General features: G+C 38.0%; 1 protein-coding gene across 10 annotated transcripts in view; it reads left to right on the plus strand.

The window, feature by feature from the left end:
* Nucleotides 1-26364, plus strand: part of Scgdelta (sarcoglycan delta) — a 242347-nt gene that overhangs the window by 175126 nt on the left and 40857 nt on the right. For 4 of the 10 annotated variants that reach the window (XM_022069459.2, XM_022069462.2, XM_022069460.2 and 1 more), the window contains exon 1: nt 25946-26287. The exons of 1 other annotated variant lie outside the window; for it this stretch is intronic. Coding sequence is in view for 2 of the 9 variants with exons in the window: in XM_022069457.2 (XP_021925149.1) it covers nt 26249-26287 (39 nt within the window). In the remaining 7 variants the exon portion in view is untranslated. Of the gene's footprint in view, nt 1-25945; nt 26288-26364 lie in introns of those variants that run through there. 5 more of the 10 variants (XM_022069461.2, XM_022069458.2, XM_022069465.2 and 2 more) reach the window with 3 other exon arrangements.

Below are 26364 nucleotides of genomic sequence, written 5' to 3' on the forward strand. Positions count from 1 at the left end.
CCTTGGTGTTTGTTTAACGGCCAGACCGGGTGTTGTAAGCACTGCGTGTTTTGTTTCGTACATTTCATCTGTTTCATCTCTTCTGTCTACCTGTGAACAATTCGCGTACAGTTTCAGTTAAGGATTTAGATGAAGATTTCTGTCTTCTGGGTTATTGCGCCGTGTAGTCTGGTCGATGTTTACCAACGTTTCGGAGGTCATACTGCCTCCGTCATCAGGGCGATTCAAGAACGAAAGTGTAAAATTAATAGAAATGATAGCGTAATGAGAAAATTCGTGTTTTATTGCCTTATCTATTATTAATATCACTTACTGTAACTATATTATTGTTATTGTTGTTAATATCACTGTCCATTAGCAAAGTCCATAGAGAAATTGCTTTACCTTCTACACGTTTCAATGAAAACGTTTTACAGCGTGAAATTATTATTGTTATAATAATTTTTGTATTTCTACTGCTATTTCTGCTAATATTGCACTATTCGTTACGTCAAATGTGTGAAAATGGACAGCACATGCAAGTTAGAAAATGAATTTAATGTAATATTTTGCGGACCGATAGTCTACGATAAGTCGCACATGGCTTCCTTAACACTATGAAGCATTACATTTGTGTAAATGACACTTAGAACTTCAGTGTCTGTTTTAAGGAAGACACAAAGCGCCTCCACTACAAAAATTAATTGCTTAATGCTGTTCAGGGAAATAATCGCTGTTTGTTCTTAGAATCATACGAAACTCATAAATGCACTTTCTAGGAAAGTGCAGAGTTGTTGATTTTTAAAGTCGGTGGCACATATAAGCTACCACTGTGTTTAAAGTGTTTGTGACGGTCCTGTGCTTAGCACAGAATTGCTGAACTATCAATTGTTTGTTGCCAGCGATCTGAGTGTCTGGTCGCCTCTGTAATGCCGGTTGCCCGTAGCAGCCTGCCAGTCTCATCTTCCCAATAAATCTCTTTAGACAGGGAAAAACTTTAATAATAACTTCAGAATTTTTGTTCATTTGACAAACTTTGTTTCTGAAGTGGCCTTTTCCAGAAGTATGGATTTATATCGTTGCCCACCTCCTTCCTGCCTTGAAATCCTCTTACTTTCTCCAAAATGTTCTGTCCCTTCTTCTGGAGTGGAAGAACGTCTTCTTTACAATGGATGGGCACACTGACCCCCAGTTTGCATGTGAACTGCGCCACACCAGTGAAGCCATCGCATCTCGAGGAGCATCCAACATGTCAGTTGGAAACCAGTAAGAAAAGAGATCAAACGACTTAGAGGAGCCGTAGGCGAATGGCAGGGTATTACCAAAATGGGTAATAAAGACAAATACAAGTATGCGAGCTGGTTTTAAGTAACTGATGGCCGTTTTTAGTGAAGGGCTTTAATATTAATAATATTAAATGTTTGTGTTCTACAAGGACAACTGAACCAATTTATTAAACATCCATTGGGGATGTTGACTAGACCTGCAGGAAGCAATAAAACCTTCTCAACCCTTATACAGGCTGTTTCTGAAGTAAGTATTCAATTAAAATTCTAAAAATTACGGAAATTGACCGAAACAGCTTGGTATGAATATCTTCGAAATTCGAACCAATCATGCAAAACGAATGTCATTTTCGTCTTTAGCAGCTCAAAATTAGTAAAAATTGGTTAGTTTCATCTCAGATATATTTTGGCTGTTGAACAGTGTATTTATATGATATTTTTGATGATTTAATTTATGTTAAATTTAATAGCTAGTTGGTTGATTTGTTATTGAGCAATTTAATTATTCAATTATAAGTTAAGTTACTCATTAAATTGGCTGTTTAGCTTTCTAATTTGGCCGTTGTTTTATTCTTGATAACACTTAAATAGGTATTTTAATTCATAGTTAGCGAGTTATTTGGGTGATGGAGTGATTTAATGTTTTGTATAATTACTTAGTAAAACTTAATCCGTTAATTGCTTAATTAGACATTTAAACAATAAGCGATTTATTTGAATAGTTACTGTTACAAACAGTTATTATTTCGTTTGCTACAAGGAAAGATGTTTACGTAGTTGACTAATTGGTCAAGTAGTTATTAATGAATTGTTAGCTTAGACAGTTCATTGTTACATAGTTATTCATTCATTTCTCGATGTGAATATGCTATGACTTGATTAACCCCCAGACTTCCGTCAAACCAAGGTTCTTTTCGCAAACGGCAGTTTGCCTGATGAGAGCCTTCTCCAACCAGTAGCAATAGCCTTTAGTCCAAAAACGTCAAGGCCTTCAGCCAAGACAAAAAATCCCCGTTAGCTAAAGCACTTCAAGGCACTGTTTTCCAATTCCGGCCGTACATTTCGTCAGCAGGGATGGTTTTACATTTTCCTCCCTCAGATAGCTTTTTGTTTGGCTTTTGGCTGCTCACTCCAACTTCAGCCCCGAAAGTAGAAATATTATGCGTCTCAGAAACGTTGGTAACTACGTACTAGTCCTCGACATCTCCACAGCCGTCAAAAGCTCAAATCTCGCTTCTTTTCAGTGTTGGTGTAAACATTTAGTTTCTTTCACTGTTGGATTCCATGCCACCGCCCCACACTGCAGAATTTACTGTCCTGTGGTTTTGGTCGTCGCTCCGAAAGACAAAATGTGAAATATCGAGTAGCGCTCACGTATCCGGTTGTAATCAGAGCGATCGCTAATAATAGATGAGCATCGCGCAGCGCCGCCGCTCCGAATTAAATTCGTTATGAAATCAATAATTTTCACCGGCCGCGTGGAAATTTGTCTGTACTATTTGTCATAGTTTGCCCCCTCCCCCAGGAACGTTTTGATATTTAAAATGAACATCCGTGATTTACGTGCAGTACTGCGGCCCGCCCATATTTCGCATCGCAATTTCACGTTCTGATTTTGATACCTTCGAGGTAGAAGCCAGGTTTTGTGGAGTGATGCTTTTCTGAAGATATGGTTACGAGACGGCCTGAAAAGTGCTACTTATTTTATTGTCACCTTTTTTCTCTTTTACTTCTCCTGTTCTTCGTGTACTCTCTTTCTTCATCATTTGTTCTTGTCGTTCTTTGACTCCTCATATTTTTTTTCCATCGTTTAATTCCCTTCTTGATCTTCACGCTCTCTTCCTGCTCAGGAGGAAGATAGAAGCAACATAATTAGAAAATTCATAATTTGAACTCTTCGCCCATACAATCAGAGTGATCAAATAGAGGAAAATGAATTGGGCAGAATACACTCATGAGAGAGAACATAAATGTTGAACACTTGGAAGGTCTAGGTGTATATGCAAAAGTAATATTAACGTGGATCTTAACAAAATTAGGGCGTGAATATGTGGTCGAACACCGCACTAATAAGGATGAAACATCAAGAGGACTTATTGGTATTTGTATGTGTGTGTGTGTGTATATATATATATATATATATATATATATATCAGCGAATTTCTGTCATTCCTGATATTTACACTTATAATGGGTAAAGAACTACCTACCGAAGGGTTTGTAACGTGTCTAATCGCCCGAAAGGATTTTAACAAAAGTTACTAATTAGTTTGTCAGTTGAAGATTTCTGTCTTCTGGGTTATTGCGCTGTGTAGTCTGGTCGATGTTAACCAACGTTTCAGAGGGCATACTGCCTCCGTCATCAGGGCGATGAGTTTGTCAGTTATTACGTTAGATGGTTAGACCTAGTTCTTAACTACTTAGTCGGAGAATCAGTCACGTATGATATTCAGAACGTTCCTGTGCAAACCACAAGGAATATCCTCCTCCAGGATGTCGTCCAGGTCTGTGACAGCGCTGCTGCTGGGAGAATATTCAAAGCGCTAACAAGAGTTTCCGCTCTATTAGCACAAGCAGAGACCACTGGTGTTGCAGTCTCAAGAGGAATGCCCCTAAAGGGAATCTTCTTAAGCATAATTTGACCCTATAAATTAAAGTTTTATCCTTAATTCCCTTTCTACTCAGAATTGTTATTTTGGGCAAATGTCAAAGACAGTTTACTGTTTTAATTTTATTCGTTGCGTTTCAAATCCCCTGTACTGTATAGAAACGACAAGTGATGTAATGGGTTTTAATACTTAAATAAGAGTTTTCATGGTTTTCCTTGATCCCTCCAAACAAACGGAAAAATAGTACTTCGAAATACTTGACGACAATGTATTTCATGATTTATCTGTTTGCTCGGAACACTTCTTATTATATTCGATGCTAAATAATTTCTACCCCTGATTTATCAACATTGAAAATGACAATAGAATCGAATACCGTTTTACCACTATCTCTGCTACTTCCCCTTGTTTCTGTTTGATACGTAATGTGACAAGTTATTACGACTGATGAACATGCGTACAAGTGGCAAACATTTTAAACATATTTTAATGTGTTCTAGAGAATAAAACATCATTAAATTTGGGGAATACCTGCTACCATAAAAATCAGAATATTTGTTTTCCCATGTGCCATACGAAATATATAAAACTATAATTTTTCCTGATATTTTGCGTGGGTCTGAAACTCGGACTGTCATATTAACGGAAGAACACAGTTTAAGGGTCTTTGAGAACATTTTGACCTCTGAGAGAATAAGTGACAGAAAACTTGAAAAAGTTACATAATGAAGAGCTCCATATTTTGTACTGCACTAAATATTATTACGATGATTCTCCACCCATCTCCTTACTCTTGACTTTGTCTTCCTAATAACATTTGATGGAGAATTGAAACTGTGAAGCTCCTCCTAATATAACATCCTCTATTCTCCTGTTTCTGTCTCTTCGATCCATATATTTTCCTCACTGCTTATTCTGAAATTGTGCACTGTTAATCTATGTTCTTTAAGAGTGAGACTAAGTTTCACACCCATTATTCATCTTGTAAAATACACTGGTAGACTATAAATGTGATTACACACCTCTGAAAGTAATGGAGATTCTTACTGAACCAGACATTAACTTCTTGTAAAGAACCATCGAATGTTGTGTTCCAACAGTTATAATTTAAGCTGATTACACGCTCAAGCTGCCTGATAAATGAGGATATGAAATCAATTACAGTTATTATGTCGGCTGTCTTACAGGCGGTAGAACGGTGAGGTACTCCAGAAAATCACGTTCTGGTAGGTGGAAGTAAGACAGCAAGAGCGTTTCTTCTTGAAACACAATCAGAACTCATCACGGACTCGTTATAACTGATGTAGTAACAGACAACTACTGTTGGCCCCGACATTCGCGTTGCAAAAGCACGTACACAGCTAGAAGACTTGAATTGCGCGTTTGTATCTCGCTACAGACACCGATATTTGTTAGGTGCAATCTGTGTTTTCCACTGCGTTCACTGATAAACCGTAACGCAACTGTCACAGAGATATGGAGCCGTACTTGGCTCGTATCGGGAAAAATCTCGTAGCACTTGGCAGTGAACTGTGGTATAATGCTAGAGATTTTGATTCCAAATAGGTGCTGTATATTGTATACACTTTTAAGGATCCTAGATCGGTGGAAAATTTAACCTCTATGGTTTGTGCTGTCTTCATGTTTCTTAACCAGTTAATATAACCACCTATTTGTACACGAAGAAACTGTATTACCGAGTCTGGCAGTTCAGCTCGTAGACCTATACAAAAGCTTCATTAATTGAACTTATAATATAATAGAAACAGCTACATTCTTTACGAAGATAAAAAATAGATCCGTTTAGTGGGGAAGCTAACTTAAAATTCAGATAGTCTTAAGTGATGCCAACGTTTTGACATCTGCGAATAATCAGTGTAGTGTTTCCGAGGCAGTAAAGTGGGTTAGAATTTCGAGTGTCGCATTGCCGAGTCAAAAACTAACCAGCTAAATCTGAATCTCCTGTAATCTGGCAGTTCTTCGCTGCCACCTGCCCCAGTAGTAACACAGGGATTTAGGGCTTCTGGAACCCCGTGACTGAATTACAAACCGACAACTGGCGACATATCGATCAGCTGTTTGTACACAGCGCGCAGTGAGTGGGGCGAGAAATCCTTTCCCGTCTGTATTTCGTTACTTTCCTTTTATCCGTTTCTACTTTAGCAGTTACTTTTGTTTGGTTCTTCCACGACTTTAGGGTTACTCACTTAACGAATGTTATCCTTGGAGATTTTTATAGCATAAACTTTATTTAAAAAGAAATTAAAACTCCTAACAACTTTTGAAATTAAAAAGGACTTGTGGAAACAAGCTTAATATACAGATACTCATCTGTCAGACAGTGTTGAGGTTCACTGATAATCGGTAAATTCATGATGTTTATTTATACATTTAAAATGAAGGACGAGGGAAGATATTTCTCATCAGAATTCCGAGACCTTAATATATGAATAAATGACATGGCGACAGAACTCTTTCAACTTCATAAAATCGCTTTAGCGCGCGGAAGAATTTAATCCGGAGACTTCCAAGACTGCAGCGAGGCGGGGGTCATCAATTGACAGCTTACTAGACGAGAAAAATGTTAAGAGCTGCGAACAGGAATCTGCTAATAGGACGGAGAGGTGAGACACACACAAAGATAAAAGCGAAACGGAAGCTGAGCGCTCTAGGTCAAGGGCGGATTTCTAATACGCAACGCAACGCGAAATATTTTGGTCACGCTACTTCGCAGTGCGCTGTCACTAATTTGGCCGAGATCGCACATCAAAGTATGTGTGTATAATCTAAAACTTATTACATTTTAAAAACATATTTTCGTTTGTGTATTTTGTACAAGAAACACAAATGCGAGCTATAATAATATCGGGGCATATATGGAAGAATATTTTTAAAACAGGTTTTTTGTAAATAGGCTCAGGAGATTTGAATAGGATTTAACTGTTTTACGTTCAAGAACGTAAACCTTTTTAATAACGGTAACGGATTTGCGTCATTGATAACAATTCATTATTGAGCCGAACAGTCTGTTGCTCAAGAAAGGCACTAACTTGTTTGTTTGTTTGCTCTGTAATGTGGTATAACTATTCTCTGTCTTCCCATCATCCTTGGCAGAACTGTGGCTTGTCCTCCAAACGCGCTGTAGAATGGTGGAATATTAATTCTGACCCAGAGTTTCGGAAATACGAAAAGCGAAACGCTACTTTAAGTTTTATACTTGACTAGTTTGTAGAAACCATACTCTCTCGTTATTGTTATTTATCGTCTTTATATAGGCGTACCTCGTTTTATTGCGCTTCGCAGATATTGCGTTTTTTAACAAATTGAAGGTTTGTTTCAACCCTGCGTCGAGCAAGTCTATCGGTGCCATTTTTCTAACAGCATGTACTTACTTCGTGTCTCTGTGTCATTAATTAAGGTATGTACATTGTTTTTTAGACATAATGCTATTGCACACTTAATAGACTAGAGTATAGTGTAAATATAACTTTTATGTGCACTGGAAAGCCAAAAAATTCGTGTGACTCACTTTATTGAGATATTCCCTTTATTGCGGTGGTCTGGGACCCAACCTGCAATATCTCCGAGGTATGCCGGGATTATAATAGGATAGCTTCGTAATGATATTTTCAGGACATCTGCTGCACGTTCAGTACAATTCAGTATGATGTCACTTCTCTGTTTTCGTAAAAATGTCGCGTTTGATTGTGGACCATTGTGGAGTAGCTCTGTCTTACCATTGAAATGGGAGGAGGGGTTTGAGTATCGGCACATACTCTAGTAGGCAATCTTGAAGTTAACCAAGCGTGGAGAGTCAGCATGTCAGCATTACTCCCGCTCGGACGCGTCTTTTCAGCTAAGCCACTCACCGCATCGCTTTTATCTGCGAGAACAATGTTTAAAAACAAGTGAGAAGGCAGGGGCACTACATGTGGCGCGTGACCTGTCGGGCGGGAACTTTGAACCTGTACTGTAAGAAGTCTGTATTTTCTTTGTGCGATAAGATGACAAACACAGATCTGTAAGTGGACACATGAAACAACATCGTGTGACGTAAGAATATCCGGAGATATGCTTATTGATGAGGGTTACAGGTTGTATAAAATGATAATGATAATACTAATACGTTAAATACAGCTACGTGAAATAATAATGAAGTTATGAAACAATACTAATACTACTAATAATAATACCAATAGAACAAAGCATCTAATGAGAGTAGCTATATAATCTTCACTGTTTACCAAACATTATTCGGGTGATATAATGAATGAGGATGATATTGTCAGATCATGTAGCATGCATTGGGGAGCCGATAATTGATATTCGTGGAAAAAATAGATAGAAGATAGCACATGTGAAACTAGGCATAGAGGGTATAATAATGTTTATAGTGGACTCTTAAAATAAATGGGGCATAAACGTGCGGACTGGATACAGGCTCTAAATATGACAATAAGGAGTTTTGTGAACACGGCTATGAATCTTCGGGTTCCATAAACAACGAATAAGGAATTATTGGTTTTTCAAGGACTTTGTGCCACGTAGTTCGTGTGAAACTGTTTTCTGTGCTCTGAATATCGAGCCTTTTTCAAGAGAATTAAAATAATTTTAAGATGAAAGAGACAATACTCATGTTTTCCACATAACTACTATAGTGAGCTTATAAAATGTGTAGAACTACACGAGTCCTTCCGAAATGTCATGTGAAGTAATAAATTACCAGCATAAGTGACGAACAATAGATGTTGCTGCATGTATTTTATGTCTTAAAATGGCAATAATGGTCTTTTATAAGGGCTCCTGTGATTTAATTAGGCAACTGACAAACTGGCTATATAAACTGCATGACAAAGTATTTACGAAACGAAGCAATTACCCAATGCTGCTATGTAAGCAAGCCTAGGTTAATCCCTAGTATCAACAGCTGGAGGTTCAACATCGCTGATGTTATAACATGCCCTTGGTCTCTATTCTTAGCCATTTTATTTCAGATCAGATATAACAACGTATGCCCCTCAGATACATTTTAATATTATTTCATTAAGACAGTTGCCCACTAGTCGCTTCTGATTCTAGCCTAGGCATCCTCTGCTGTACTTGTTTGCTAAATCCTTATTGAAATAAACGATAGGATTCCTTGCATGGGGGATCAGACTGGCGAAAGGCTTGTGCCGTCACAGGATAAAGCAGACAAAAGCACATACACATACATTAATGATCCTAGCGTGGTTTGAACCAGCAGTCCCAGTGTTTGTAGCGCTATCTTTCGGCAGCGTAGCCAACGTTATGGTCCACATTTCGTTTGTCCTTCCGAAAACAGAACCAGAACATGTGGCTGGTCTGGACCTGTTGTGCTAGTGTGACAGGCCTATGATAAATCGAAGTACGAACAACACTTCGCGTCATGTGCTGTCATTCGCTTGTGGAACTGATGACTGGAGTCATCTGGGAACAGAACCCGGTTTATCCAATTTATAAATTAAGTTTAGGTCGTCATAACGTCCACTTTCCAAAACACTTAACATCAGGATGTATAAAACAATGTCTTGAAGTACAAACCATAATTTGGCTGTACAAAGTAGTAGTATTTGACCACTTTTTTTTTACGACTGTGAAACAGTTTCTTAGTTTGAGAAAACCGCATGAATTATCGAGTATCTGAGAGAAAAGGGCCCTGGAATTATTTGGATATAATTAAGAAGAGTGAGGTAATTGACCAGTTTGGTTACACCTATCGAATTCTGCTATCATTGCTACCTGGTCTGTTTAACTCATTGACATATTCCCGAAAAATTATGGGAGGTCAGATCTCGCGTGTCATTGCCACGTGACGAGTGGTCGAGTGTTTCAGTACAGATCTTGTGTCTGATGCGATTGCCTCTTTTCAAAACATGCTGTAACCAGAATAACGCTCGTCGTTGCGTTCTGATGGCTGCTTGTCCCGTAGAGTGGATTTTATTTAGGTGGTACTAGTCGATTAAAAACATCGACTGCACATGAGACCCATATATAACTGTTACATTTATCAGAAATAACCGATACTGTTGAAACTCTATGTTATAAAATATAGCCCTTCTTAAGTTCTATAACTCCTATTTAAAACATTTCGATATGGGGAATATTTAACAAAATATGTTTTCTTGAAGTGTGTTATCTGCAGTCATATTTATAATTGGCAGTAAAAGAATCAAGCCTTTAAAGCTTAGAGAGGAAGCTGTTGTGGCCTGCGTTTAGATTTCCCAGTATTATCTGGGGAGACTGAAGAAAGCCACGAAATAATCAGTGAGAATAATCGTTATCTATTCCGAGGCTTGTATTATACAACGCATAGAAATCGAAGTTTGGTTAAATTCGTGGAAATTCAACTTCATGCCTCCCACACGCCTTCGCAGTGTGGCTCCTAAGTACAGGGATAGGTGTGACAAAACCTGACATTCAGGTACACAGATTCGAACACGTAGTATTGCGTCATTGCAATTAAGGATTGAGCTGATGTCAAGAAATCAACGTGGAGAAGACAGATTGCTCCCTCGAGTTTTAAAGAAAAAAAATTGTTCTGCGATTGCAGTTCGAAAAGTACATCACTTTAGAAAATGCATGCAACCACGAAGTTTCTGTTTTTGTTAAAATCATTTTGTCACAACGACGTTTTACAGCAGTTTGTACAACAGTAACATTTGCTAGCGTTTACGGTGACGTCTACAGAGGAGTCTACACGAAACCAAATCCCATAAGAACATCATCAACAAAAGCATTATGAGGTGTAATTCCTGCAGACTGCAGTTTACCTTTCTTTACTGGAGTTGAACTTGCAATGCCAACTGAATAGCAAAGATGCGCATACCAGATGTGCAGTGACTATACGCAGCTCCAAAGGATTTCTGATGTCGAACGAATCATCAGATTAATGCATATGGACTACAATTGCCCTAATCTTTGAGGTAGTAAGCACCCTTTAAACGTTGGTATTTAAATATCCCTTCATAATAATTTTAATACTCGTTGTGAGAGCCTGAAATCTCACTTAGTTTATAACGGTTTTGACTGAAATTAACTGTCTCAGAATAGGACGAATTGGATGGATTTTGAGAGTACGATAATGAACTTTAGTGTCCTATAATTGAGTAAGTCAACTTCAGTCTGAATACCCTGTTCTGTGTACTATGTTATAATGTCCATAAAGTTCAAACCGTATCGACTGGAGTTTGCATAGTTAGGTCTGTCGTATAACTTCATAAATATCGAAAGATATCAGTAACAAAGGTCTAGACTTAAATTAGTAACTCTCCCATGAAAACCATTTCATTCACTGAGGTACATTTGTCCCTGGACCTTCTAAACACAACCCTCTTGCGTCATACGCCACAATCTTGATTTGTCCCCACTAAATGTCTCCTCCCGCCCTTCCACTCATTTCCACCACAAAGACAGGATCGTAACAATTGTAATCTCGCGCCAAAGCTCATATCCTTCCTCAGTCGATAGCAAGTTTCTAACATGCAAATCCGTCGTAATAACGCAACCATTAGAGTTGTATTGTGTTTGCCGATAACGAACAGGGTCCAACTTCTTGACGCTGTGTTTTTAATCGCATTCCGTTTAAATAACCTCACAGAGCCGTTTGTCTTGCTCCACAATTTTCTGCCTCAGACGTTCCAGCTAAAACATAATATTTACAATTCCCATGCTTGTTTATATTATGCGTTTTGCATACAGTGTATGAAAGAAACGCATAATGGGGAGGATGATTCTTTCCATCTGTCTGTCACCACGTATAATCTCTGGACGTATAGGATTTTTAGTAAAATTTGGCGAATTTAATTTTGTCCCGTGTCAGTTCGGTTTTAGTCATACACTGCTTTACATAATACTATCAATGAGATTCATCGACCTCCTTAGAAATAGCTGGTTGCAATAAAACTGGTACATAATAAATAAACTGTACGAATAAATGGTATTATGATCTACACCTTTCCTTTGAAACGTTATTCGGTGAGATAAATGTTTCACCAAATGCAAGTAAACATAATTTCTAACACTTAGAAAATGTTAGCAGCGTTGCAACAACGAAATGGAACTGGGTGTTAACATTTGTCTGTTGTTTAACTAAAGGCATAGCTACACATTTCCATAAATTACAATTTGAAACAAAGTTAACAATTTCATATGACTACATATGTAATAATCTTACAGGATTTAAACATTTCTGCGTCTGAATGGTCATAGGATACAAGAACTAAAGGGAAAGTAGAAGCGATTATTGAGAGAGATTCTGCAGGATATGTGAGTGAGGTTAGGTCTACACATTTAATGATGGAAACAAGAAATATACGTTCCATGCCTCGCTTCAGTCGTTAAGCGACCCTAGAAGGTTATCAGGGATCCTGCAGTCTATGTAGGCTGACAGCAACTATCTCAGACTTCACTATAGTAGCTTCTGTCTGAGTTACTTTATGCCAATTTGGATGAGATTCGGCAATTAATTTTATTTCACTGTGCGTTGGGAGACAGTAAAACGGATACAGAGGTAAGAAAATCTGCTGTAAAGTTACGGGCATTTAAAACAACGACACGTTCTGGTAAAATCTGAGAAGTTAATTACACAAAGTATTGCTTTCTGGTCTTGGTAATTTTAGTACAGAAACTTACACAATTAGACTAAAGCGTTTTTGTATGTGTGTAAGCCAATGTCAAATCAAACATACAGAGAAAAACATATGATTGAGTCGTCGTTTATAAGATTCAGAGTCCATTGTAGGTTAAAATTCATTCGAAAAATAAGTATGATACTATGTTACGGAGATTCAGGGAAAATGTTTGCAAACATTCAAAATCAGAGAAGAATATTCCAGACATTTAGAAATGAATCGTAATAAAATATGTCACATCTGAAGAAATGTTCAAAATACATAATCAAACTTAGTGTATCTGCAAGAGTTCACTTCCAGGCACTGACTGGTAGGAAATAAAATTAAGAGCCACGACACAAAGCACAGTAACGCCAACATGACGACACACAGATAATATTATTTTAAAAAATATGCTGGTTGTAACTGCAGTTTATCCATAAGTAATTAAAATAGAGTTTCAACCTAAAAATATTTTACTAAATTTCACTGAGGCAATCACTTAATAGACGCAACAAATTCAGTTACCGCCACTGCAAATTACACATATATTTTTAAGACTGAGTTCCAATCTTAAGAGAGCTCACATACGCAACTGATGCACTCATGTTTGCACAGTCGTGTGGCACCACTGCAAGGTGTTCACTTGCCGCCACTGATGCAGTAATAGTGGAATACTGGTGTCAACAAAGCACAGAAATTATTCCGTTTGTCACTCTTGCCGCCACTGACACAGCAATCATGATACACAGTCAATGGCCGCCTCTGCAAAGGGTTCACAAAGCAGCAAAATTGAGTGCCACTTAGAAAAGTCATTAAGACCGCCTCAAACTGAGATTGTGCAGGGGAAAACGGATCTTAAGAAAACCATATGTATGCAGATGTAATGAAGAAGGGGTTCAACCGTCTGGTTAAGCAAGTCTTAGTTGCGGAGGGCGCGGGATAAATACCCAGGCTGAATAATAAGGAAGCGGAGTACAAGCTAAGAATGCATAACAATGAACCAACGCGATGAACAAGGAAAGTGAACAAAGAAACTTTCGACGTTTGAAGTTAGAGTTAAATATTAAATAAAGCAATATTTATCAGGTAAAAGTTAAATGTCTGAAGAATGAAATCAGAAAATAAAAGGGACCTGTGTCGCGACAGCTGAAGTGTTAATGCCATTAATTTCAAATGCAAATCACCAGGAACGTTTTCATTTTAATGGAGTGATAGTTTTGTGTACATCACATTAAAGAAGATAATAATGTCGTGATGATACAGGCAGTAAATACGTCTGAAATGTCAGTGAACTTTTACCAGACTGCACGGCGCTACAACCCAGATGACAGGCATCTTGATTCTCACCGTCGTGATGAATTCTAAGCTTACGTAATTTTCGTAAAGATAGCGGGTTTTTTATTACTTATGTTGTTTAATGACACAGTTACAAATTCAAATTATATTGCGCTGAATAAGGTGGAAAGACTGACTTTTGTGGAGCCCTCATGGTTTATTCTAGAGTATTATCCCGATCGAATTATGTTTATCACCCGGAATTCGAACTGACAATCTGTCGGATATAAGCCTCAAGTGTTACCGGTACACGAAACTGCATATTGCTTAGGTTGTCATAGCGCACAGGCTTTTCTAAACACGGGAATAAACTTTAAAAAATGTTAAAACAAAATTTCTCATCTAGCTAATCAGGAAAGCCTGTACCACAGAATTTGTTGTGTGCTTTGTTATTTATTTCTTTACATAGCTAGTGTGCTTTTCTGCCACAGATTTTTGCACTTGGTCATGTACTGTCTGTTGAAACGGGATTGTTCGGCCATGGGTTAGTACGTTGCCATGGGCATGATTATGTTCATGTTCTCTCCCTCTATAAAACCCACAATGGGCCATCGCTCCAGTGAGGTGGAAACAATAAAGAACACAGCAATACTGAGAGATGTTTCAGAGGGGTACATGAGAGGAATTCCCTGACCACAGACACAGACATACCAAATTTAATAGCTATGCTTTCACAGGGAGAATTGTTTGAAGTGTTAGTTTAAATTTCAGGCCTATCCAACACGTGGTCCTGATTGTCATGTGACCCTTTAAGGCACAGAAACTCACATTATGATATACGTTTTAACATATGTTATGAAAATTATCGGGATTTTGCCAATAAATTGCAAGAACAATATTTTAATCCAAAAGATTAAAAGTGCTATTTCTGGACTTTGGAATTCTTCACAAAGGGCATAATAATTTATATTTTTAAACTTGGGACTGTGAAAATAATTACTATGAATAAGTATATTATATTATCATTATTAATAAGAACCGATTATACGTTATTACATTATTAATAACGTTCTTTGTGAAATACGTACTTTCTTCCTGTTACGTTAAGACAGAAAAAAAACGATCAAAAATTTATATAAGGTAATGATAGTAATACACCTTACAAAAATATGTTGTAATGTTCATTGTTCAATTTGTGTGGTGGTAGCGGTAAATCTGTGTTTAAACTGTTTAGACAATTTAAAATTGTGTGTTAAAAGGAATGGCATAATAATGAATCTCGGTAAAAAAAAAATGACAACTGGTACTAAATTAAAAACGTAGAAATTATCTCTGTCAGAAGAGAGAATCAACGTTTGGAAACAGCGCATATGACATTTTAAGACCATTGCTGAGATTTACAAAATTGACTCACCGAAGTGATACATAGATAAGTGAAATATTGTAAGTTAAGAATATGGCTGAAAACATACGTGATTTTTAAGAAATGGAACAAATAAAACACGTATAAATTAGTCAGACAAATATATTATACCAACGGCAGCACTGTACTATAAATGGGATAGCAAAATAAGTATTGGCCGTCCCAGAATGAATTTCAAGATTAATTTTTGAATGGCTGTTGATGGAACAGGCTAAAATCAAACTAGTTCAAGCAACGTGAAGAGAAATTGGAAAGTCAATATACTGTTGTTATTATCATTTGTAACACATTTGGCGTTAGTCACTTTGTTCTAGTCTCAGTGCACAATGCCCTTGCAACAGAACATGACGTTGCATGTCACATCGCTGGATAACACAGAAGTGCCCACCATTGTGACAGGCGTCCGGGATATCTGATTTCTGGATGTCTTGGCGTAATTTGACATCCAGTTCTAGATCCTTCAGTTGTTCGCACTGCATTGTGCATATTCCGATGCAATGCCTTACTATTTGCATGCCCACAATAAACAGAACTTTATTTGAAGATTTCTGTCTTATGGGTTGTTGCGCTGTTTAGTCTGGTCGATATTTACCAACGTAAATGATGAATCGCCCTGGTGACGGAGGCAGTAGGACCTCTGAAACGTTGGTAAACATCGACCAGACTACACAGCGCAACAACCCAGAAGACAGAAATCTTCATACTCACCGCTGTGAAAACTTCAAATCATACACAGAACTTTATTTTCATGTCACACCATCTTCTTTGTTGTTGTTGTTGTTACAATTATTGTTGTAAATTCACCATCAGGAGTTTGTTTTTATTGGTGGTCACTGTATGTACGAAGTGTTTTGCAATAAATATTTATAACGTAAGCCTATAAAATAATTGTTCGATTCTTGACCGGCTGAGCAACCATCTGATTCTCAAGGACCCTGCTCTATAAAGTTATGTTTATAATAGTAATAACAATAATTCAATTCAATTCAATTCAATTCTTTATTATTTGTGCGCTGTATCAATAGCCTGATGGCCAATTACAGATACAGATAATACTAATAATAATAATAAATATCAAGGGATAATAACCATGTTACATAAATATTTGTAGTATTACTGAAAGATAAACCCAACAGTAACAAGTATAACAAAAATAGATACAATACAATGTTGAATTACTTCTGTCTAAAATAAAAAGGATCTTTAATATAACGGAATATTGTCAATAAAAATCTGCTGTCTATGCTGAATATAGATGCTCTTCAATAGTTCTACTAGATGCGTACGGTGATTTATTTTCCGCTCCAACCAGGCCCTCTGGAGAACCACACTCTTTGGTATTCGTATCTGTCCATTTGATATATTCGCAGCAAGTCGTCACATCAGGTGTCTTCGCTTTTCAACCTTAGGGCGCGCCATGCTGTCTGTGACAGTTGACGCAGTCTGCTTTCCTGAATGACCTTTGTCGGCACTAGAGAGGTTTGCCAGCGTCTCAGAACCAGCATGACTTGTTCGAATTAAACAGAAGGGGCCAAATATTGTGACTGTTATCGACTGGGAGAATTGTCACGCCATTTCATGTAAAGAAAAGCTCGCGTTTTCTCCAGATGAAGGTGTCCTCTGGTGTGTGTGTGTGGCGTGAGAATAATGAAGCATCGAATTTGTCAGGAAAGGTTTCTAATAAAAGGGCCAGTGATTCGTGTTCCCAGCGGTAAGCTTGAGACTTGCTTAAAACTTGACCTGTTTCAGCTGCTATTTCCGGGAAGGAAACTGTTTTCACGATATGGAGGTCCGGGAATTGATCTGTCAGACATTACGAACTTTGAGCTGATTGTTCTGTACTTTCAGACACTGATATCGCAAGTTTCAATATTGTGACTTGGTTTATCTACTTGGTCCGCTGAAGATACACGACTTGTGATGGCCCGATCCTACATCCAAGGAACCTTACTCCTTGTCTTACTTTGAATTCAGAAAATCTCTGTGTTATGAGCGACAGAGTTTAGCTAAGGGGGGGAGGCAGAAGCGCTTTACTGTGGACTCGTGCTCATAAAATTACATTTTTCCACTTCTTCGTGGTTTTAGTGGCTGACTCATGTTATTTTATATGTTATAAATCATACTCTTCAGGAAATGCAAACCTAATATTTCAACAAACGGTACTTGCTTATTTCATGGATCCAAGTCCTTCCTGAGAAGTCAACATTCGATCAGCCACTTAAGAAATCCTCAACATTTTATTGCATTCCTATTCTCTCCCATGCAAGCTACATGCCCTGCCCATCTCATCCTCCTTGACTTGATGAGTCTAATTATATTTTGCGAGGAGTACAACTTACGAAGCTCCTCGTTATGCAACTTCCTCCAGCCTCCTAGCAATTCATCTCTCTTAGGTCCAAATGTTCTCTTCATCACCCTGTCCTCAAACACTCTCAGTCTACGTTCCTCCCTTTGTGTCAGAGACTAAGTTTCACACCCATGCAAAACTATAGGCAAAATTAAATTTATGTACATTTTAGTCTTTACATTTTAGACGGCAGACGAAAAGAATTACCCGAATTTAAGCATCAAATGGCACGTCTAAGAAAAAGAGAGTGTATCATAAATACGCATTTCTTTACGATCATCAGCTGTTATTTGAAACATTTTTTGAGGTAGTGAATATTCAAGGAAAACAATTCTCGGCTAATTGCAGTGTGTTAAGCGATTAGTCGATTAGCTGCGCGACTTGAACTTGTGTTTGCAACAAATGAATATCAATGAAAATGAAGCATACAAAGTCTCAAAAATCGCATTTTGAGAAATGTATGTACTCCAATTTTGTGTTTCTATTACACTTTTTCACTCATGTCTACCGTATAATTCTGTTGCTGACACAGTATTTACATTTACGGGTGTCATAACATTTAAACTGAAAGGTACCAATGCTTTCTTTCGAGAGGTCGACAGTCTGTTGCGGCAGCCATTGTTTCTGTCATTCCCAGTAATGTGCAAGTGTCATTGCTCGGTTCTGTGCCCTAGTCATTTCTTTAGAGTGTTGGATTCAGGTGTCTTCATCGCCAACACACTACTGCGTTCCCACCGTAACAGAAACTTACTGAATTGTTTGTTGGCCTGGGCATTCGGAAGACGAGAATTCTTAAGTAAGAGAATAGAAGAAGAATACAACGCAAACAGGCAAACACAACTTACAGTGGATATTTTCTTTAATTAACCAGCGAAAGTCCTTTCATATCAATTTCGACATTATCTCATGTAGAAAGAATACAGCAAAACAATTAGCCTATGATATTTACTGGCTGAAACTGTCTAATTATATGAAGATTTCTGTCTTCTGGGTTGTTGCACTGTGTAGTCTGGTAGATGTTTACCAACAATTCAGAGGTAATACTGCCTCCGTCATCAGGGAGATGAATTGCCGCTGTGAAAACCTCAAATCATACATGTCTAATTATATGCTTGTATCCAACAGAACAAGTGTTTGTACAGAGGGAAGCGTTTTCTCCATTTCTGTTTTATCTGTTTTTGGTTTATTCAACGACGCTCTTGCTAAGTACCTTCGAATTACAGAATCATTAATGAATAACGGATTGGAACGGATACAGAAGGAAGTGATTATGTCTTCATTTAAGGTACTATCCAAGGCATTTTTCTGAAGGGTCTGAGGAAAACCACTAAAGTTTCGCTTAGGATAGCCTGTTTTCGAGCCGACATTTGAATTCGGAACCGCATTAACACGAAAGAGTAAAGTTAATCGCCGGACTACGACATTCTTCTTAAAAATGTTCAAGAAAGGACATACATCGAAGTCATAGGCCTATGTCTCTTGTTATGAGTGCAAGAATTCACTTTTAAACATCCCATGACATGTGAAACCAAAACACATACTTCTGAGTGAAAAGAAAGGCATGGGTGTGCACTGGAAGTGAACTCAAGAGTTAGACACGCAATCAGAAAGCTGGAAGTCTTTATTGGAGGTGCCATGTCCTCATGCGAGTTTCGGGCTTTCCTCCCGCCTCGCCTCTCAAAACAAAGACATTGTGTCGGAAGTATCACAATTACTCAGGTTACGTGCGTAAGAGCGACACGAACAGAGAGAAACCTGACTTGGGGAGAAATCTCAACAATTCCGATCAATTTCATTACATTTGCATGACAAATGGTACCGCGTGCAGGGACAGCAAGTCGCCTTGTAATTAACAAGTACGATATAAATGTTTTGCAACTCTGTATCTTAAACAGTGTTCACGTGTAACGAATTCTTTGGATTATAAAGTTTGTTACGATTGTTCCTAAAGTCATACATCAGCCAACTCCAGGCTCTGTTTTCTTTGAAACGCTGTCAGTCGGAAATATCAAGAAATCCACTTGTGAGATATCAGATTTTCGAGGCGGTAAATATGTCAATATTACGCCTCAAATCTACATTTCTCTTACCCCCCCCCCCCCAAATATTACATCATCAGCCAACTGTATTTGTCACTCACATATTTGCAGTATCTTTTCATCTCTTATTGTACGTAATAATCTCTTCAACTATTTTCGTCCATAAATTCTTCATGCATTTAGTATTTCTGTTGTCAGAGCCATCTAAATGTCTTAAATTTCTTATTTATACAACTCCTAGTCTTTTGTCTCTATCAGCGTCTTTGGCTGTACCTTATTTTAAAACTATTTTGATATTTTGTATTATTCTAAACATGCTACGCACTCTTGGACATCCTTTCACCAAAGGTCCGTAAATTATTCGACGTGTAAGTACATTAACAAAATTACACATTAGATTTACTGAATATCATCTTAAACCAAATTTAGTTCAGGATGTTGTCGTATTTCTCATCTCGTGTTGTCAAAGCATCTTCAAGGGATTCTGCATTATAAAAATACCTCCCCCACTCTATAATTGTAATCCCAGCAGGCATCTTGTTCTCTTTAAATACCGACGAGTTGGAGATTTCTTCAGGCTGGTTTGCTAAACGAAACAGAACTGTCGCTGCAAAGCTAATCCTATTTGCATATCCAAGCGATAAAACTCAGACTGTGTACGAGGCGTCCACTGCACACGATCGCAGTGACCTTGAAAAGTAACACTTTTCCACTATAGAAACCGCACTGATTTACTTGCTGTGGTACCATCTACGAATATGTAGCATTAGTCGTCTGGTCGTTTTATGCTCTTGCCATATTTTTTACGTTGTAATATTAATGTAGCGTATAAAAATGTCTACAAGCTAATTTTGTCACTTTTCCACCTTGTCCTATCTGCCCCGCTGTAGAGTTCTCCGCGTTACAGGCCCAGTCTCACGTTCTCGGATCAAAAATCTGGGTATACACCGCATTTAGAGCTCCTAATTCACAGTACCTCAAGAACATATCAGCTGCTTGCAAGGATCGCGAATCGAGTACGGAGCACTGAAATATTAGTGTTTCTTTTACACATATGTTGTTATATTCTGCCACGGTGGTCTAGCGGTTAGAACGCTGGCCTTGTAATCCTGGGGTCTCGGGTTCGATTCCCGGCGGTGCCCGAGTTTATAACTTGTGTTGGGCAAGGCCGTGGTCTAGGCAACACGGAGTTTTCCGTGGCATTCCAACAATTACTCCATTCACACACAGAAGAAGGCAATGGCAAACCACTTCTGGATCATCTGCCAAGAACGTATATGAACAGGTCCCAGTCCGAGAAAAGGATGGAAGGAGCCTGTTCATATGGACCTGTCGTCAAACAGAACACTAATAATAATAAAAAAAATAATTCTGCTTTAAGACTATTCTTTGTAACCGAAATACAATAAAATGTCATGAAATAGGCTTCTGTTACGAACGCAGGGACGTAAGGAAGACGTACATGGAAAAAAGATGGGGGAAATGAGATCAGACTATGTTCTCAGTAACTTGTGTAACTCACCTAACATCTTAGAGATTTGGACTGCACCTAAAGACCGGACGATGGGGCCACTAAATGCGTCCAGAATTTTCATGAGGGAATATTTTGTCACTATTGGTGGTCGATTAAATTGGCTCAGGATCGTGTCCAGTTGCGGTGTTTGTTATTAGACGTGTCGGCTCATCTTGTTCTATTACGAATGTCGTAAAGTCAGTAGTTTGGTTCAGTACTCGTTCCTTCTTTAGTTACGTTAAATAGTTAGGTGAGTTATCTAAATTGTGTTTTATCCACTTATGTGATGGGTTAGTGCAAGAAACTGACACCGGTAAGTACGCGTGTAAGTGTCTTTAAAATGTAAGAATTTCATTAGAAAATTTTTTCGATACGGCACATATTTAACGAGAAACAGTGAAAACAACTTGGCTGTGGTGTGGTATCTGTAATGATTAACGACGGAACGCTATTTATGTGCGATAAAAGAAGTGCCAATAAGTAAGCAAAATATGAAATCAAAGAACTCACATGGAATAAATTTATAACCGATTTGGAGTAAACTTTTCGTTCCTGTTCGTTTTCATCAGGATATCCAGAACAGCAGCGCCCCTCCCCGGGCGGGTCCTGAAACAAACGACAAACAAATAATGGAAAAACAAAACAACTGAATAAAACTGATTGAACTCCACGAAATCAAATAACCTGTGAAATATGTTTTAAATTTTTAAACTATTCGCATAATTGATTGGGTATTTGAAAGAATTGAATTTACTTGTTAATAACTGTGTTTAATCTGATTTTAGCTTCCGTTGTTGTCCTCGCACCCGCTTGTTCGAAAAAGCTTGGAATTATGCCTACCTGGATGCTATAGGTTGTAACAAATACTCGACTCCTATTAGAACCGTGTTATGTCCGTGCGCTTGCAACATAGCGCTAAGGATGAACGAATTTTGATAAATTCTCACTTCTCTTGTTCTCGGCGCGAATAAATTATCCTCCATTGACCAACGTTTCTAAATCCATAAGAAAACGCACTCTATTGGAGGATAGTAATGAAATAGATATTAAATAAAAAACCTGTGACGATGAAGATGCTAGCCTTCTTGGATACTACGCCGTGAAGTCTCGTAGAAGTTAACCGACGTTTCAGAGGTGCTTTACTGCCTCCATCGCCCTGAAGCTGGAGGCAGTAAACACCTCTGAAACATCGATCGACCTTTATGTGCCTGTAAGGCACAATGTCTCAGAAAGCTGCCATCTTCATACCCATCTGCATTAGAATCTAAAATCTTACCATGTTATGACGACATGATCTGAATTTTATTAATTCAGGATTGGATCACTAGCTTAGACATAAGTATCTTACCAGGAATGACATTGATACATGGAGTATATAACGGTGTTATGAGAGGCTCAAAGATTCGTCTTATAAATCCCTTCTACCATGACAGTACAAATCTGGAAAATACGTCGATGCCCTGGGCTAGATTCTAACATATCGAGGGCATCATGCCAGAAAGGTTTTTCAACATATTTGCATAATCGGATATATTTGGTCTGAAAACATAAAATAGCATGTAAATCTTGTTAGAAATGCGGAATGCTGATGCTGCTCTACACGGAGATACAGTCTGTTACATTTGGGTGTATGGACACTAATAATGTACTAATTATGACGCAGTAAGCAGAAATATGTAATCTATAATACTTTCAAGTGTTGACAGTACTTGAATCCTCGTTATTTACTATCTGTACAACAGGTTGCAACCATTTAAGACTAATAATGCTCAAATTAAGCGTAATGATTTAGTCTCCTATAAGCCAATTTATCGTTGCGCTCCTCTGGCATGATGTCCTCGGTATGACCGTTTATGATTGTTCTCATATTTTACGATATCCGCGTGAACTCTGCAGTTGACAGTATCATCAATTAAATCGAGAATCGAAGGACTTTGAAACTTCGTGTATTCACTCTTCAGTTTTTAAAGCTCAAGACGCATGTGTGTGTTTCGTATGTACGCTGTTTTCAGGGTTATTAATACACAATCTGAGGAGTGTTATGTGGGAAGTAATTGTTGAGAAATGTTTAGTTACTTATATACAAGATGGCCTAAGATTATTTTAACTACGAGAATGTGGTCATCATTTGTCAGACTCTGGTTTCAAAAGCCACTGCTACAGGATCTAAAACTTTGTATGCATTTCTCATTTCCCCGATGCTTGTCGCAAGTTCCGACCGTCTCATTATTCTTTTCTTGCCCTGCTGATGAACGACAGAAATGTAACATTACGTAGTTCTCTCCTGCTTTCTTTTAGTCCCTTTTTCTTATGTTCAAATACTATTCTCAGCTCCCAGTTCACAAAATTCTCGGTCTATTATCTTTCCTCAGAGTAGGATACCAAGTTTATCATATTAATAAATGATATTAAATTAAACACATGATATTTAAGTAAGAACTAAAACACGCATATTGAGATAAGAACTATGTGAAAAATCATTGTGAAATAGTCTTAAAGAAATCAATTGGTCGAAGAGACGTGGGTTTTGGGGATGCGTTAGCCCGGGACAGATTTCAGTGCCGGGCTTTAATGGAATTTTTGGTTACTTAGAAACAGGAAATTTTGTGAAGAGCTCTGTGTGACCATTTACTATGTAGGTAGTTATATAGGCGTCTATGCATTTGTGTAGTGCTTAAAGTAAAACAGATCCAGAACAAAGAAATATTGTTTACGACAGTTTCATTACCTGAAACATTCAAAATAATCTTACACGTATTTTAGATTGCACTCTTGTTTAGAAGTGAAATTCGTTCGTAAAAGACGGGAGTTTCTCCCTAATCCTAACAATTAGATGCGACTTAGGGGTGGTTTCCTTGCTATTACAACGCACGTAGCCCTTCTTTAGTGTCACTGACTTTGGAAATTACTGGGCAGCAGGTGCAGTTGATTCGTGCGAACAGCTTACAACTATATATAGAGTGTGTCACAACTCCCACAGGTAATTATTTTGTAATTCCCTGCGTGCTGAACTACCAACTCTAACAGGGAATCTAAATAGTCGATATTCCGACACCACGCAATGGTCTTGGGCCAAAGTACTCCGGTACGCACATGCAAATGTGTTTACCAACAAAAAAAACGTTTCCAACCCCTGGAGTAGAGCGTTTTAGGGTTCTGATGCCTCAGACTCTGTCCGATCTCGTGTCATTCCTACTGCTGTATTTACGTTCCTTACAAATTTCATACGTCATGTTCTGAAGATTCAAAAGATATTTGAATTGTATTTTTCGAGCTCCATATTGTTACTAGCCAGTGTTATAAGCATACTTTTAATTCAATGTTTTGTCTCTCGCCAGAATCTTGAAGACACTACAGTAAGTTTAATTTGTTCCCACATCAGAAGTTTGCACCACTGCCACAGGAAATGAAAAGTCCCAAGAGTACCTGACCTCCATTGGCGTTTATACCGAGTTTTTCTGAAATAGATCATTCAGAGTTAATATTAATTTCCTTATTTTAGACACAATCATTAGGATAATAGTGTTCCAAAGAAGGATTCTTGTTTTTGTGGATCCCTAAAATTGTAATGTTTCCATTTTTCTTGCAGATTTTACCTTTCTCATTTCTACTTCAAACATTAGAGGGGAACTAATATTTTATTTTCTTTCGTCCATTCCGTTTCACTTAACGGTCTATTCATCTAATCAGGTTCAACCCTTAAAATGAACTAACGCTTTATAATTCCCTGCGTTAATACAGCGTCTGAATCCCAGCGTATAGTCGACGTTGGTACGGCCGCGTAACATGGAAAAGGTACATAAATCTCAGCAGCTCCTAGAGTTGAAATCGCTATTTATAAGTTTCGCTCTGGCGTCGCGCCATTTATACTGAGTCAATGAAAACATGTGAACGTCCATCTTCTGCAATATGTAAGTGAACAATTAACTACCCTACAATTTGATGCTTGTAAACTCAGCAGGTTTGCTCAGTCATACTGAATTTGATTCCAAGTTGAAAGGTCCCCGTTTCGAGATAGATCATCTTGGTTTCCTCAGTCCTTCCATATATTAGAATACTTTCATTTAGGCCGTAATCATTTCCTCACACGTTTATCCAGATCTATTATTCGTAATCATAATAACATGTTGCAGTTGACACACGCTAGTAACAGTCTAATTTGTACGTTATTTTATGTCTTTGTGACTGATACAAATACGAAGTTAATTTGCTGCTAGTTTTATAGACAGTTTGTTAGGTTATAATTCTGCATCAAACAAGTCGGCGCTAGGCATCTGACGCTGATTACAAATACAGAAATTACGTATAATATTTGTCAGGTTTATAAACGAACTACTAGTTCAAATTTCCCTACATAAATATTAAGATCCTATTGCAAGATCATAGAACTAACAAAAAAGAAATTGTGCATGGGTACGGATCGCAGAGAGGGATACTTTAAAATTTGGGAAAAATAATTCATACATGGGGACTGACTTCTTGCCCCCCCCCCCCCCCCCCCACCGCTAAACATAAAGCTTTCCTAATAAGATTTGAGGTTTTCATAGCGGTAAGAATAAATATTTCTATCTTCCGGGCTGTTGCGCTGTGTAGTCTGGTAGATGTTAACCAACGTTTCAGAGGTCATACTGCCTCTTTCCACTAAATAAAAAAGCATAGTTTAATAAATTAACTTGCGCAATGATTTTAAGTATCAGGAGACTGATTTTATGATAACTTTCGTTCGTAATATTGGTCATCGAGCGTTGTAGGACCTTGCTGATCATTTCGAGGGGCAACGTTTTTGAGCCCGATACTATCACGTCTATAAATGTTGGTCTCATGCTTCTGTGGTGCCACCATGTTGAGTCGGACCTGTGGGACGGTCAAAGAAACAACACGCCGAATACGTTTTCATTCTGCCAGTGATTACCGCGTTGTTCAGTGAATATGTGAGTCGTGTGTTTAGTTCGATCTGCCTTCTACAGTATCAATGATATATTAATATTTACACAACACCAAAGTGTTAAAACAACAGAATCTATGGTACTTATTGTCAGTCTTCCTTTGTTGCCTGCTTGGCTGTGCTGTTGATGTACGAGTAATTTAAATCGTGTTGATCTCATGCAATTCAGACGTGATTGTGATTTGGAATCCGTTGAGTTATGACTGCTTGTTCGAGTTTTCTGTGTTGTCGTGAGATGGTAGGTAGAACCCTACCTTGTGAAGGTCTGATTATCATCCAGGACGCCTCACCGCTAACTTGCCTGCATGAGTGGTT

Source organism: Zootermopsis nevadensis, unplaced genomic scaffold (genome assembly GCF_977971745.1).
Source record: "Zootermopsis nevadensis isolate Lab colony 2312 unplaced genomic scaffold, Znev_1.0 Znev_ptg000020l, whole genome shotgun sequence".
Taxonomy (NCBI): Eukaryota; Metazoa; Arthropoda; class Insecta; order Blattodea; family Termopsidae; genus Zootermopsis; species Zootermopsis nevadensis.